The sequence below is a fragment of the Hippoglossus stenolepis genome, chromosome 16 (genome assembly GCF_022539355.2).
Source record: "Hippoglossus stenolepis isolate QCI-W04-F060 chromosome 16, HSTE1.2, whole genome shotgun sequence".
Classification (NCBI taxonomy): domain Eukaryota; kingdom Metazoa; phylum Chordata; class Actinopteri; order Pleuronectiformes; family Pleuronectidae; genus Hippoglossus; species Hippoglossus stenolepis.
The window spans coordinates 222,753-238,297 of NC_061498.1; the positions used below are offsets into that span (position 1 = coordinate 222,753).

At 44.3% G+C, this 15,545-nt stretch overlaps 2 protein-coding genes across 3 annotated transcripts in view; one reads left to right on the plus strand and one right to left on the minus strand.

Annotated features, from left to right (window-relative positions):
• Positions 1-1,509: 1,509 nt before the first annotated feature.
• psmd3 (proteasome 26S subunit, non-ATPase 3) lies at positions 1,510-10,234 on the minus strand. 2 transcript variants are annotated; one of them, XM_035181303.1, is made up of 13 exons: positions 10,079-10,234; positions 9,799-9,960; positions 6,504-6,694; positions 3,919-4,059; positions 3,702-3,838; positions 3,428-3,618; positions 3,228-3,331; positions 3,029-3,143; positions 2,679-2,798; positions 2,494-2,597; positions 2,253-2,408; positions 1,876-1,926; positions 1,510-1,783 (listed from the first exon to the last, which is right to left on the minus strand). In XM_035181303.1, exons 2-13 carry the CDS (start codon positions 9,953-9,955, stop codon positions 1,706-1,708), a joined length of 1,545 nt encoding a protein of 514 aa, XP_035037194.1. In that variant the 5' UTR covers positions 9,956-9,960; positions 10,079-10,234; the 3' UTR covers positions 1,510-1,705. The 2 variants fall into 2 exon arrangements, with proteins under 2 accessions (XP_035037194.1, XP_047199869.1); XM_047343913.1 differs by lacking the exon at positions 10,079-10,234 and having other exon boundaries at positions 9,799-10,072.
• A 317-nt stretch (positions 10,235-10,551) lies between these two features.
• The window catches only part of LOC118123314 (properdin), a 17,966-nt gene continuing 12,972 nt past the window's right edge, over positions 10,552-15,545 (plus strand). Inside the window, exons 1-3 of the mRNA XM_047343912.1 lie at positions 10,552-10,701; positions 13,700-13,758; positions 14,290-14,428. Coding sequence (XP_047199868.1) covers positions 10,682-10,701; positions 13,700-13,758; positions 14,290-14,428 — 218 coding nt within the window. The 5' untranslated portion in view covers positions 10,552-10,681. The remainder of the gene's footprint in view (positions 10,702-13,699; positions 13,759-14,289; positions 14,429-15,545) is intronic.

The window sequence follows — 15,545 nt, forward strand, 5'->3', positions numbered from 1 at the left end:
AAACCAAATAAATTTTAGTCTTCACACAGTTTTTGTTTCTCTGCTGTCCAGCTAAGTTAAGCTAACGTTAGCAAACTGTTCCACACAGACGATGAACGACTGAACAACCCAATAACTGAGCCTCTGTGGCACAAACAACCTCCCATACAAAATCACACAGGGCAACAACAAGCCTCCACAGATCAGGTGAGTCCTCAGGTGGAGGATCAGCTGATCATCACAGATGCTCCAGGTCTTACCTGTCCAAGAGTCCATGTCTGTCTGTGTCTCTCTCTGTCTCTCTGTCTCTCTGTCTGTGTCTCTCTGTCTGTCTGTGTGTCTCTCTCTCTGTCTGTGTCTCTCTCTGTCTCTCTCTCTGTCTCTCTGTCTGTGTCTCTCTGTCTCTCTGTCTGTCTGTCTGTCTCTCTCTCTGTCTGTGTCTCTCTCTGTCTGTCTCTCTCTGTTTCCGCAGATAAATGCGTTAAAATGTTTTGCGTCTGTTTTTATGCGCACTGTGTGTCTCGCGGGATTTTCCCGCCGCTGCATCATCATTCGATAAAACCCGAAGTGGCGAAGCTTCAGAAAACTTGTTGCGTAACAACGCACGTTCACACCTTAGTTTCTACGTCAAACTGTGACCTCACCCAGGAAGTACTCACTTACACTTACTACTACAGTAATATGAAAAAACCTCAAGTCACAGTCCTGCTTTGAAAATGTGACTTTAGTAAATGTATGTGCAGAGTATTGTATTATCATGTTGTAACGTCATCAGACGCTGCACCTGCACAGTAACTGTAAAGTATCAGTAAAGTATCTTATTCTTTTAACATTATCTGTAATGCGTGTGTGTGGGTGTGTTACTTCCTTTGTGTCGTCATCCTGGACAAACTGACTCAGCAGGAAACAATTTTCTGCTGTAAGAAAATGTCACAGTAACTAAGTTACTAAGTTTGTAACATTTACAAAATCTATAGAATCATGAATAACCTTTATTATATACACAATCTATATCTACATTATTTTGTAATATGTAGACAAAACATAATTAAAATAAACTTAAATCATATAGCACCTTTTGAAAAACTGACAAGGTGCTTCGCAATAGTCTATATCCACATTATGATCAATATATACACATCTATATCTACATATAAATATACATCACCATTACTAATCTGTAAGAATCTATATATACACACACTCATTGTGTATCTACATTAACATCCGTCATGATCTATACATACACATTAATATGATGTTCTATAACTATATCAACATCACTGCAGAACAGAGAAAAAGATCTTTTCAGTTTCATCATTTATCTGTTGAATAAGTCAGGAACATTAATGTTTGCACTTCCTGTAGTCTACCCATTTCAAAATAAAAGCACTCCGGCGTTTCTGTTGACTCGATCCATTCATTTGTTTTAATTGTGAGATATTTACATGATCATACTGTTTAGAACTGATTTTATTTTCAGACCCTCTTCACACAACATTACCCAGAATTCCACAGACACAAATCAGGTGAAATCAAAGTTTCTTTTATTCATCTCAGTGAGAGAAAAAAACCAAAGGTTAAAGTTCAAGCATTACAGCAGAATACACACCACAGAGAAAAGACAGGAGAGGGGCATTGTGGGTTATAAATGATCTACTAACATCAGTGTGCCGCCAACACACAGAAATTCTTCCTGTCTGCACAGGAAGTCCGTTCAACAAGGTCACGGGAAACTGTCGTCATCGTCCTCGGCCATTTCTTTTGCAAACTCCAGGTCCTGCTGCTCACGTTCCCGACGCTCCTGAACGCATCACACACACACACAGTGATACAAAATGTAGCATAGCAGTGAGAATGTGCAATCATCTGAGTGTGTGTGTGTCTGTGTGTTACCTCGGCTGACTCCAGGTCTTTGTTGTAAGCTTTGGGAGGAAACCTCATGGCCTGCAGGGGGAGACGGAGTCAATGATTATTTCACACTCTTTAAAATTTGTGTGTCTGTGTATCGGACAGTGTGTTACCTTCACAGACATGTTGTGTATCTGACAGTGTGTTACCTTCACAGACATGTGTATCTGACAGTGTGTTACCTCCACAGACATGTTGTGTATCGGACAGTGTGTTACCTTCACAGACATGTTGTGTATCGGACAGTGTGTTACCTTCACAGACATGTTGTGTATCGGACAGTGTGTTACCTTCACAGACATGTTGTGTATCGGACAGTGTGTTACCTTCACAGACATGTTGTGTATCGGACAGTGTGTTACCTTCACAGACATGTTGTGTATATCCAGACAGAAGGAGATTCTCTGGTGAAATGCCAGCTGAGGCTCTCTGGTGCCATAGATGTCCATGGTCTCTTTTGATTGGACAAAACCTTTCTCGTGGTTGATGCTCGCCTCGATCACTCCGTCACGGATCGCCTGAACAACACGGATGTGATCAGAACCACACAAATACATGATCTGACTGACTTCTTTTCTGTGATCTTGAATTAATCCTTGTTACCTTGGCGACGATGAACTCTGCGTCCTCAGGACTGTCGAGCTGCAGCTTCAGAGCAATGTCGGCCAGGGAGATACGAGAGTACGACAAGCTGATCATACGTACACCTGAAAAAACACAGTGACGTTAACATCAAGTTTTCCGTCAGATACAACAACCTGCAGGATAACAGCCTGTGATTGGCTCACCGGTCTTAATGACGTTGTGTCTCAGGCGGATGATGAGTGTGTACGTCCCGTCCGTCTGAAACTTCTCCCCAAACTGATCCAACGCCTGGTTAAACTTCGCCAGGTTACCTGTTCTCACAGCTAGAGTGACAGAGAGAGACGGGGAGGGAGGGTGAGAGGGATAGAGAGAGAGCAAGAGAGAGAGAGACAGACCATAAATGAAGTTCTACAAAATAAACATTTCAAATAAAAGAATTTCAGATGTTTCACAGCACTTTGGGGGGGTCAGTGGTTAGGTTGCCGTTAGACTCATGGTTGGACGTTGAGTGGTGATGAGTTCAGGGTTAGGTTCAGTGAGTGTAAATTCTAACCCTGTGTGAGCAGGAAGTACGGCATCAGTGATCTTTTGAGTGAAGGTTGTCTGAACTGAAGTCTGTCAGGAATCTCTCCCAACAACAGCTCCACTACGATCAGCAGCTTATGGACCTGCACACACAATCAATGATCCGGCTTCAGTGATCAATCACCGATCATCTATTAATCATCATCTCAGTGACAGTTCATACACACCGTCTGTTTGAATCCCACTGCTGTGTGTTGTGGAGCTTTCCTCAGAGCGTTGGTCAAAGTCCTGCGAGCCTCCGAGTACTCCAACTGAATCGCTTTAATACGACCTGCAGGGGTCACATGACACGCAGGGGTGGAACAAACGAAGAGCAGTAAAATAATGAAAAGTTCATGAAGTGATCACATGGAGGCTTCAGTCTCACCTGTGTAGTACAGGTATCGGGCCCACTCGTTATTGTTGGCGAGTTCAGGAAACACAGACTTGGACACAAGTTTCTCGGCCTGGTCGTACAGGTTGAAGTGCAGGTAGTTCCTCAGCAGCAGGTTGAGGAGAACGGCCTGACCGTCAGCGTCGTGGCGCAGAGTCGCCGTCCGCAGGCGAGTGTGGAGGAAACTGAAAGAGTAATAAACACACCATGGTTTTACACGCGCGTCTTTTAAGACCAGAGTGTGTGCAAAAGTGTGCTGTTAGTGTACCTGCGTATGGTGTCAAACTGCTTGAGGAACTCGTACACTCTGGCATGATAATAATAACACTTAGCAGCGACCAGATCAAGAGCTCTGCGGTTCTTCGAGCCGATCTTCTGCAGCAGGTCGTCCGACACTTTCTGAGCCTGAAACATAAGAAATCATCATCATCATCATCTTAGTCGCTGTGCTGCCTCTCCTCACCACGTTCAGACATCAGACAAACCTCCATGTATCTCTTGTTATTGGTCAGATGAACCACCAGCAGCAGCTGCAGGTAAGCCTCCACCTCAGGCAGCAGCGAAGCAGACGCTGCTTTACCCGTCCTCGGCCGAAACTGGACGTCCCCGTCCGCCATCTCCATCGGCTGAGAGACAGAGCGACAGCAGGGATTAGGGATGGGCATAATTAATCGACGATCGATTAATTGATCATTAAGAATTTCGTCGATGACATTATTTTTTCATCGATAAAACGAATGCATGTTCTGTTGCGTAGTGTGAGTCTTGAAGGAATGCAATGGATTTCGCTATGTGGCAGCAATTAAACATTTTACCACACGGGGCAATGTTTGAAAAAAAAAAAAACGCCACAGGCCTACTCAGTTACCTGCGAGTTTCCGTGTATTTCAAAAGTAAACATGAAGAGGTCACGGCGAAGTGTAGCGTTGTAGTGATTGTAGCACATGGCTACAATCAGTTAAATTTGAACTCACATTTTATTTAGAAAGTGCTTTTAAAATAATTGTACACTGTTATTAAAATTGTGCTGTAATTTACAAAATAATGTTAAGTCTGTAACAGTGGTCAGTGCTCTCCACACTGATTTCACATTCATTCGCTTTAGACTTAACTTATAGCCTTTACTGTATCGGGGGCATACAGGGCCAACCATGAGGTTATTACTTAAAACACGTGATAATCTGAAGGAAGAACTTTTATTTCCACACCTCTAGTAACATCTAGAGGTTAAGTTACATATTACTAACAACAGAAACCAGAGAAAATGAACTCTGTAAAACCTTTTGTGGACATTTTGTGTAGTTGTCCTGTGAAGCAGCAGCAGCAGATTGTCCGGGTCAGACTCGTTCACAACAACAGGAACATGTGGGAACATTCATGACGTATAAACTCTGCTGTGGAAAGATCAGTGTTGTTGTTTACAGCTCATCCACACCGGCGTCGGCCCTCATCACCAAAAGATCTGGAATCTTAGAAAAATAGTCCAGCTCCTCCAGGAGGACACATCCATATGTGTGGTCACAAGAAGGTTTGTGTCTCAAGAGCCTGGAGGAGACACCAGGAGACAACAGGAGAGCTGGACAGTAGAAGAGCATCAACCCAGCAGCAGGACCAGTATCTGCTCCTTTGTGAAGGAGGAACAGGAGGAGCGCTGCTCTACAAAATGACCTCCAGCTAACTACTGGTGTGTTTCTGACCAAACTGTCAGAAACAGACTCCATGAGGAGGCATGAGGAGCCGAGGTCTTCTAGTGGGACCTGAGCTCACAGCTCCATTCACCAGAGAACACCAGGACCAGCAGGTCCACCACTGCAGCCTCGTTCTCCTCACAGATGAGAGCAGGTTTACACTGAGCACATGTGAAAGGTGTGAACGAGTCTGGAGACGTGGATCAGTGAAGGTCTGAGGAGGCAGATCCTGGGAGGGTCACACAGACCTCAATGTCATAGCCAACATCCACTGGGCCCTGGGTTCCTCCTGGGTTCCTCCTGGTGCATTGATGCCCTGGACTGACCCTCATGTTCCTCTGACCTAAATCCAGTTGAGCACCTATTGGACGTCATGTGTCGGTGCATCCGACGCCACCACGTCCGTCCACAGTCCAGGAGGTGATGATCCAGGTCTGGGAGGTGATGATCCAGGTCTGGGAGGAGAACCCCCAGGACTCCATCCTGCGACTCCTCAGGAGCATCATGTCCAGACACTGTCAGGAGAACATGCAGGCAGGAGGAGGCCACACCCACTGAGTCACATGATGACTTGATGAAATTCACACACGTTGGCTCAGCCTGTGGTTTCAGTTTGTTACTGGGACGTTCAGTGTGGTTTTGAATCCAGTCCTCAGTGGGTTGATGGTTTAAGTTTCCATTGACTGTTATGTCATTTTGTTCTCAACTAATTATACAATGTTCATCAGTAAAGATTTTAAACTTGAATCATTCATTAACATCTGATGTGTGATTGATCAGTGCATGTTACCAGCTTGGTAAACATGGGATTATGATTGTATAGTTAGTATTCCAGCGTTTCCTCTCGGAGGTCGTGTGTGTGTGTGTGTCTGCTCTTCACACACAACCTGACGATCACATTTATTTAGTTGTTAATTGATGGAGTCAGATCATGAATCCGGATCGTTCCCGGCACTTTAACCCTGATGCCCTGGCTGTGTGCTTCTCGTGTTGCGGGTGAACTGAGTGATCAGGTCCTAATACGTATATTTGTAAAGTTAGCACAGGTCAGCGGGAGCATAAACTCTGTGTGGCTCCGCCTCCAGACAGATGAGAGAAGCGACTCGCTAACATGTTGCTGCCGTTCTCAAGTAAAATGGGGTCACTCAAGGGAGAAGGCAAATATTAAAAGATTGATTCCTCTTTTTTATCAATCAGTATCGTATCATTAAAACGAAGATCGATTATTATTTTTAACTCAGCCCTAATTATTACAATTGATACCAATCACTCTTCTGATGATCGACACATGTTTTTTAAACAAGCCTTAAATACAAGGTGAGAGAATGAGTCTGATTTACAGGTGAATCAATACTAGAAGCAATCAGTGATCATGCCCTCACCTCCTCCAGGAAGCCCAGCAGGAAGTCTCTGGTGGCCGCGTTGTTGGTGAAGAAGCCACACACGGCTTTATGCACCACGTTGGTGTTGAGACGGCGGCTGGTTGACGGTAACGCTCGCAGGGCACGTAGAACGAACCGAGGCTCCTTCCCCGACACCGCCTTCTCGATCTGCTTCACATGCTCCTTGATGTCTGAGCAGGGGACAAAGGACAGAGGTCAGAGAGGAGGAGGAGTCGAAGGTTCGAGGTCAGTGAAGTGGCCTTTCTGATATCTGGCTGCACAGACCAGGACAGTTTGACTGACAGCAGAACCGAGGATCAAACTGTTATGTATAATAAAAACATGAGAACAAACATCCAGAATCAAATAAACTTTACTTATAACATTTCATACAAACCACTAAAGTGAAAAGGCGAATACAATGTACATAATTTAATTTATCTTTTTATATTTCTATATTCTCTTGTCTACCTCATTGTGAAGTGCCTGCTGCTGTAACAACTAAACTTCCCCGGTGTGTCGATCTATTAAGTTTTATCTTATCTTAAATCAGCACCACAGCACTGAGGAGCGTTTCTCCGCTGGTCAACAAGTGATTCTGCTCCTCATGTTCTCTAATCATCACACTTACAACTGAGCTCTATAAAAACCTGCTGAATTCATATTTATGTTCCTGCATAAACAGGGCGTCACTTCTTCTGCAACAAAGAAGTTAAAACACTGTGTTGAGTCATAATCTGCGGAAAGAAATTTGTGTGTGTCTCTGTCCCTCCTCACACACACAAACTATCACATGGGATATTCACCATCTAGTCCTATATTTAAAAATAGTTATTCAGGGATGATGTCGGATCATGACTCCGGATGGTTCAGGGGTCTCATTTATAACCGATGCGTACGCACAAAACGGGGCCTGAAACGTGCGTACGCCACTTCTCACGCAAATGTTGGGATTTATAAAAACAAACTTGACAGGAAAATTTGCGTATTTCCACGCAAACTCTGACCCATGTGTACGAATGTTTTGGAGACGGGAAAGTGGCGACGCAGACGTGAGGTGGTGAACTGAAGCAGATTATTGATCCACTTCATCATTGACATTAAAACCAACAGCTTCAGTTGTGCTCGCACTACAAAACTGTTCCACATGAACCTTTTAATTTAAAAATATATAAAACAAATTACGTTTAGATTCCATTGAACAGCGGCATTACAGAGCCGAGTCATTAACAGGTTTTAATAATATCTTCTAACACTGTGCATGTATCATCAGATCACTGCAGTGAACGGGACTGAGCCGTCAGGCGCACAGAGCGACCTGGAGATCACTGACAAGAAATTAAGAAACTTTCCAAACAATATCCCAGAGGAGGTGAGGATCCACTGATGTGAGGGAATCGGTTTGATGCTCTAAATAAATAAATACTGCGGTGACACTGGTGCGTGATGGATGCACGCGAATGGAAGGATGAGGAAACGAGGGTTCAGCGATGTCTGATCAGCTGATATAGATTCTGTTGAATCCCTCGACCGACGGAACCATCCCAGTACAAACACAAGCATATAATAATTCTGTTAAATTCTATAGATTGAGGACATCACAGTTGTCTCTGAATTTAATAATCCTGCAGTTTTGGATGATTAAAATACGATCAGACAATACAACAAGTTCCTTCACATTCTGACAGTGGTTTTTTTGCCTTCACCTTTGAATTGGATCTTTTTTTATTTCAGGCTCGGTTCTTTCTATCGTCTTCACTCTCACTCGCTGTGTTAACAGCAGCAGAGTATCAGTGTATTTTATTTATTAATCACATCACTGCTGTCCCATCAAATGTCTCTTCACCTCCACCTCACTAACAAACACCTCATGTCAGAAAGTTTCACTTCCTCTTCTCATCGCTTGATGCAGTGACTCCGTCAGGACTCACACACAAACTATCACATGGGCTATTCACCATCTAGTCCTATATTCAAACAGTTATTCAGGGATGATGTCGGATCATGACTCCGGATGGTTCAGGTCACTTTAACTCTGATGTCCTGACTGTGTCACGTCTTGTGTAGCAGGTTTAAACTCTAGAGAATCAAGTCAGTCACCCAAACCTCCATCGGCATAGTGGTGAGTAAATAATGTGTAAATTGAGATTTTTGGGTGAACCATCCCTTTAAGAACGGTTGGTGAATGAGGCCCATTGTTATTAATGTGTAAAACGTTAACAGTCTGCGGTACTGTGAGATTCAAAAGAAATGTCTACTTTAACCCACTTATGCAGTTTTTATCTGAGATTTGTTCCTATGCAAGAACAGAAAGTTCACTTTAGAGAACTCATGCACTTTTCAGAACCGAAATGCTTCTGTAAAATAATCAGTTTGAGTGTTTTATACTTTTAATTCTACAGTTGTATAAGGTATTAATAACCATAATATTTGAACTTTTTTCTTTAAAAGTTCTAAAAGCCATGTTGAAGAGGAGAGTTTTAACCCTAGGGTAACCCTAACCCGCTCCAACGGGTCAGGTTGGTTCTGTTCGGCTCCACCAGCTGACAGGTGTATCCTCTGAGGAGTCTCATCAGAGGATACACCTGCTGACAGGTATCTCTCTGAGGAGTCTCATCAGAGGATACACCTGCTGACAGGTGTATCCTCTGAGGAGTCTCATCAGAGGAGCTCAAAGGATCTTGTGGGTCTCTGAAGACCATGGTCCTCCTAACAATCCACACCAGCTCCAAAAACTGAGACGCTGTCAAAAGACAGTTCTGTCCTAAGTTTTTGTCAAGCTCTTGATGTCCATTATCAGAAGAATAAAATAAATTAAAACAAATTTTAACCCATGAAAAAATAAAGTGTTGTCCCAATCAGTTATTTGTCAAAGTTTTGTTGAGCTGTTTAATCTGTGAAAAAAAGAAAGAAATTAAAACCAAGCATGACAAAGAATCTGTGCTGAGTCTGAAGCTGAAGCTACTTCAACCTGTGGACCCGGTCTCACGTTAACTCCCCGGGGGACCCGGTCGGTGTGGACCCGGTCTCACGTTAACTCCCCGGGGGACCCGGTCGGTGTGGACCCGGTCTCACGTTAACTCCCCGGGGGACCCGGTCGGTGTGGACCCGGTCTCACGTTAACTCCCCGGGGGAGGATCATTGAATCCGTTAAATATCTGAATCTAACGCGTTCACGGTTAGCTCCTGGTTGTTAGCCTGTTAGCCGGCTATGCAAACAGGCTAAGCGGCTAACAGCGCAGGGAGACCGGCAGCTGTCCCGGTCTGTCCCGGGGCAGTTCACGGTAATATTTACCCTCCAGGGTCAGGCTGTCCTGCTCTTTGACTTTGGCCGCGCCGGTCAACTCCTCCTCCGGCATCTCCACGTCCTGCGGCTCCGGACCCTTGGGCTTCTCGGCTTTGGTGTCCCGGCCTCCCGCCTTGTCTCTCCTCTTGGCCGCTGTCTCCTTCATCGTGTCTGGAAGAAAAAGTGCGGACAGTGAGGACACACGGAGCTCCGTCACAACCACACAGCGACCTGGACCAGGCCTGGACCGGGTCGGACCGGGTCTGATCGGGTCTGGACGGGTCTTTACCTGTCTCTTCTCCTCGGGCTAACTTCACAATGACTGGCAACTGTTGGAGCGCAGAGGATTGTGGGATACTGCAGGCAGCACGAGACGATCACAGAAACAACAGCGCAGGCAAAGGTAATCAAAAACAGATGGATCGATATTCAGCTGTTTGTTGTTTACGAACACACTGACGTCATCTGGCTGGAGAACAAACAGAGCTCACTCGTGTTTTTTGAGATTATAAAAAATTATATATATATATATATATATAATTTTTTTTCTCCATAATAATTCTATATATAAAACACAAATGTTCAGTGTTGATGAAATTAGATAAAAACATTATATATTTTATCTTGATAAACTGAGCAGTTAATTATTTATATTATGTGTTCTATTGAATTATTTTTGAATGAAGTTCAGAAATAACTGGGTTAGGGTTAGCCCTAACCCCACCAATCAGAGAGCAGCATAGTGATGTTCCTATCAGGCAGGTGGCAGGTGTCCGGTGGGCGGGGCTTGCCTCAGCTCAGGTCTCCTCCTGAGATGTTTCATTCAGAGGCGGACTGAGGCGGACCCCCCTGGAACCAGGACTGTAACAACTGGATCCTGGTTTAACACTGGATGTCAGTGCTGCTGACACAGTGAGTACAGCACCATCAACAACCACAACAACACCATCAACGACACCATCTACAACCAAAACAACACCACCTACAACCACAACACCACCTACAACCACAACATCATCTACAACCACAAAAACACCATCTACAACCAAAACAACACCACCTACAACCACAACACCATCTACAACCAAAACAACACCACCTACAACCACAACATCATCTACAACCACAAAAACACCATCTACAACCAAAACAACACCACCTACAACCACAACACCATCTACAACCAAAACAACACCACCTACAACCACAACATCATCTACAACCACAAAACACCATCAACAACCACAACAACACCATCTACAACCAAAACAACACCACCTACAACCACAACACCACCTACAACCACAACATCATCTACAACCACAAAAACACCATCTACAACCAAAACAACACCACCTACAACCACAACACCATCTACAACCAAAACAACACCACCTACAACCACAACATCATCTACAACCACAAAAACACCATCAACAACCACAACAACACCATCTACAACCACAACAACACCATCTACAACGACAACAACACCATCAACAACCACAACAACACCACCTACAACCAAAACAACACCATCAACAACCACAACAACACCACCTACAACCACAACAACACCATCTACAATGACAACAACACCATCAACAACCAAAACAACACCACCTACAACCAAAACAACACCACCTACAACCACAACATCATCTACAACCACAACAACACCATCAACAACCACAACAACACCATCAACAACCACCACAACACCATCAACAACCACAACAACACCACCTACAACCAAAACAACACCACCTACAACCACAACAACACCACCTACAATCACAACATCATCTACAACCACAAAAACACCATCAACAACCACAACACCCACAACAACACCATCTACAATGACAACAACACCATCAACAACCACAACAACACCACCTACAACCACAACATCATCAACAACCACAACAACACCATCAACAACACCATCTACAACCAAAACAACACCACCTACAACCACAACAACACCACCTACAACCACAACAACACCACCTACAACCACAACATCATCAACAACCACAACAACACCATCAACAACCACAACAACACCATACACAACACCATCAACAAAGAAATGTGTGTGTGTGTGTGTGTGTGTGTGTCTCTGTCCCTCCTTACACACAAACTATCACATGGGCTATTCACCATCTAGTCCTATATTCAAACATAGTTATTCAGGGATGATGTCGGATCATGACTCCGGATGGTTCAGGTCACTTTAACTCTGATGTCCTGACTGTGTCACGTCTTGTGTAGCAGGTTTAAACTCTAGAGAATCAAGTCAGTCACCCAAACCTCCATCGGCATAGTGGTGAGTAAATAATGTGTAAATTGAGATTTTTGGGTGAACCATCCCTTTAAGAACGGTTGGTGAATGAGGCCCATTGTTATTAATGTGTAAAACGTTAACAGTCTGCGGTACTGTGAGATTCAAAAGAAATGACCACAACAACACCACCTACAACCAAAATACTATCAACAACCACAAAAACACCATCAACAACCACCTAGAACCACAACATCAACAACACCATACACAACCACAACAACACAATCTACAACAACAACACCATCTATAACCACAACAACAACACCATACACAACCACAACAACACAATCTACAACAACAACACCATCTATAACCACAACAACATCTACAACCACAACAACACCATCACAACAACACCATCAACAACCACAAAATACTATCAACAACCACAAAAACACCATCAACAACCACCTAGAACCACAACATCAACAACACCATACACAACCACAACAACACAATCTACAACAACAACACCATCTATAACCACAACAACATCTACAACCACAACAACACCATCACAACAACACCATCAACAACCACAAAAACACTATCAACAACCACCTAGAACCACAACATCAACAACCACAACAACACAATCTACAACCACAACAACACCATCTATAACCACAACAACATCTACAACCACAACAACACCATCCACCATCACAACAACACCATCAACAACCACCTAGAACCACAACATCAACAACAACACCATACACAACCACAACAACACCATCTACAACAACACCACCTACAACCACAACACCATCAGCAACCACAACACCCTCAATAACCACAACAACACCATCAACAACCCCAACACATCACACAGAGACACACAATGACACACAACAACCATGAAACAATGACAAGAGTTTTGACAAGAGAGCGTTGGATCAGCCGAGGGCGAAAAAATCAACAAAACCTCAAACACAAGCGGAAAACGAGTGTTGAGCGTGTGCGTGTTTTTAGCTCCACAGAGATTTCCTTCTGCCCACTGAGCATGCAGTATGTATGACATCGTCAATGATGCATCAGGGTTAGGGTTAGACGTGCTCCTGTATTCTCCCTGGAACTGTGTCCTCAGTGCTCGGGCAGCATATGGCATCGCTACACAACTTATACAACCTCCAGAAAGTTTTACTGTAAGCCAAGAAGTGTCTGTGAAACTCCTCATGAATGACATCAGCCCAGGAAACCGAACTCAATGAAGGAAGCAGGAATGAATCCCAAAATCATGTGTATGTATGTCCCTGTAAGTCTGTGTGCATGTGTGTGCGTGGTGCGTGTGTGTGTGTGTGTGTGTGTGTGTGTGTGTGTGTGTGTGTGTGTGTATGTGTCTGTGTGTGTGTGTGTGTCTGTGTGTGTTTGTGTGTTAGTCATGTTGTGCAAATAAATTGCAATCAATATAAATTCCTCTTCCGGTAACATGGCGTAACACACACACACACACACACACACACACACACACACACACACACACACACACACACACACACACACACACAGTGTCAGCAGAGTGGAGGTCAGGCTTATTCAGTTTGTCTGTTTCTTCAGCAGCAGGATGAGGATTCTCCAATTTCTGGTTCTGCTACTGGGTTCTCTGCAGACCTCAGGTCAGTCTGTGTCTGTGTGTGTGTGTGTGTCTGTCTGTGTATATGTGTGTATGTCTGTCTGTGTGTGTGTGTGTGTCTGTGTCTGTCTTTCTGTGTCTGTCTGTGTGTGTGTGTGTCTGTGTGTGTCTCTGTCTGTGTGTGTGTGTCTGTCTGTCTGTGTGTGTGTGTCTGTCTGTATTTATATGCATATAACCCTAACCCTGTATATGAAGTGAATGAACCACATATGCAGTATATATATATATACACATACATAAACATATTCAGTACATGTATAAAAAACTAAGTGATGATAAAAGACAAACCAGCAGAAGAAGAGTGAGATCGTTGTCATGACAATCACAGAAGAAAGTTCGTTTTTAGTCTAACAAAATATTTCTGACTGAACTTTGTTCAACTTCTGACTGTGTGTTGAAATCCTGGAAACTACACACACACTTGGCGCTGCGCACACACACACACACACACACAATACTCTGTTTACATTAGGACTCACTGTGTGTGTGTGTGTGTGTGTGTGTGTGTGTGTAGAGTGTGTGCGGTGTTTTGCACATTTCTCTCTGACCTCAGGTCAGTGCGATCAGGAGCTTGGTGAAATGGACGAGGACGACTGCTGTCAGAACCCTCAGTACGGTTACCTGGCAACAGGTGGATTGTGTCAGTCTTGTGGGTTAGTGAAAGTATACACACACACACACACACACACACACACACACACACACACACACACACAGTGTCAGTAATCATCAGACTCCAGCCGTTTATCTGCGCCTCATGAGATATATCCCATAATCATAGCTGCCATTCTTTAGGGACATGAATGGTCCAGGATGTCCACACTCATCCACACGACAACACCGCAGTCGTAGAGATCCTCAACAAAGGTCGCTCCTGCTCTCCAGCCATTATGCAATTCCTGTGCAGACTCACATTAATCTCAGCCCAATTCCAGTTCATCATCCCCGGTTACCAGAACAACATCCATGATTCACCGTCTCGGTTCTCATTCCAGAAATTCAGACTGTTGGCCCCAGAGTCGGATACTCACCCCAAAACCAGTCCCATCGTTTTCGCCACAATTTTTAAATACCTCCACAGATGGAAATCCTCGCAGCCCGCCCTCTCTCAGTTTTACCACCCACGCTCGTTCTATAAAGGAATCCGGTCCTGAACCATCCCGACCTACCTGGCTGGAATCAGCTTCTTTGTCAAATTGGCCACTGGTCACCACTGACCTTCTATCTTTCATCCCCATGTGACAATGTCGATCAAAGGCCCGGTCCTCACTGCTAAACGCCTGACACTAACCTCAAACCTTCTCAGCCTCTGTATCCTCTCACTTCGTTCAGGCTAGAAATCCCCCGCAGCTTCTTTGGGCTTCTTGAGGAGCTCTGAATTTGCCCGAACTACATCTGTTTACAACCCTTCTCGCCATCCGAGCCTATCAGACATCTCCATCCATACTCCTGACTCTCTCATATTTATGCTCCGACAGATCAGCTGGGAGTTTCATTCCCCATCTACATTTTTCGGCCAGATTCCCATCTCAGCCCAAAAGAGCCTCTGATCAAATATCTCAGCTCCAGTTACACCTCCATGGCATCGCCACATCACCCAACCTTCGTCACAGAGACAGAAAAATGGCCACCAGATTCTGGTTTCAAAAGCACCTACACAACTTACACTCCGCATTTCAGGCATATCGTCCAATCACAATTCCTGCCATTTCTTCTGCATCGGAGCAGCATCCACTGCCGCGAGACCGGGCATCTCAGATCCAACCATCC

Bases quoted from the DNA above. Each gene is read 5' to 3' on its own strand.
- psmd3 (XM_035181303.1), bottom strand. From the start codon at position 9,955: ATGAAGGAGACAGCGGCCAAGAGGAGAGACAAGGCGGGAGGCCGGGAC. The intron at 3,144-3,227 runs GTGTGTATGAAC...TTGTGTGTGCAG, and splicing joins CAGTGGGATTCAAACAGACG to GTCCATAAGCTGCTGATCGT. The intron at 1,927-2,252 runs GTAACACACTGT...CTCCCCCTGCAG, and splicing joins TACACAACATGTCTGTGAAG to GCCATGAGGTTTCCTCCCAA.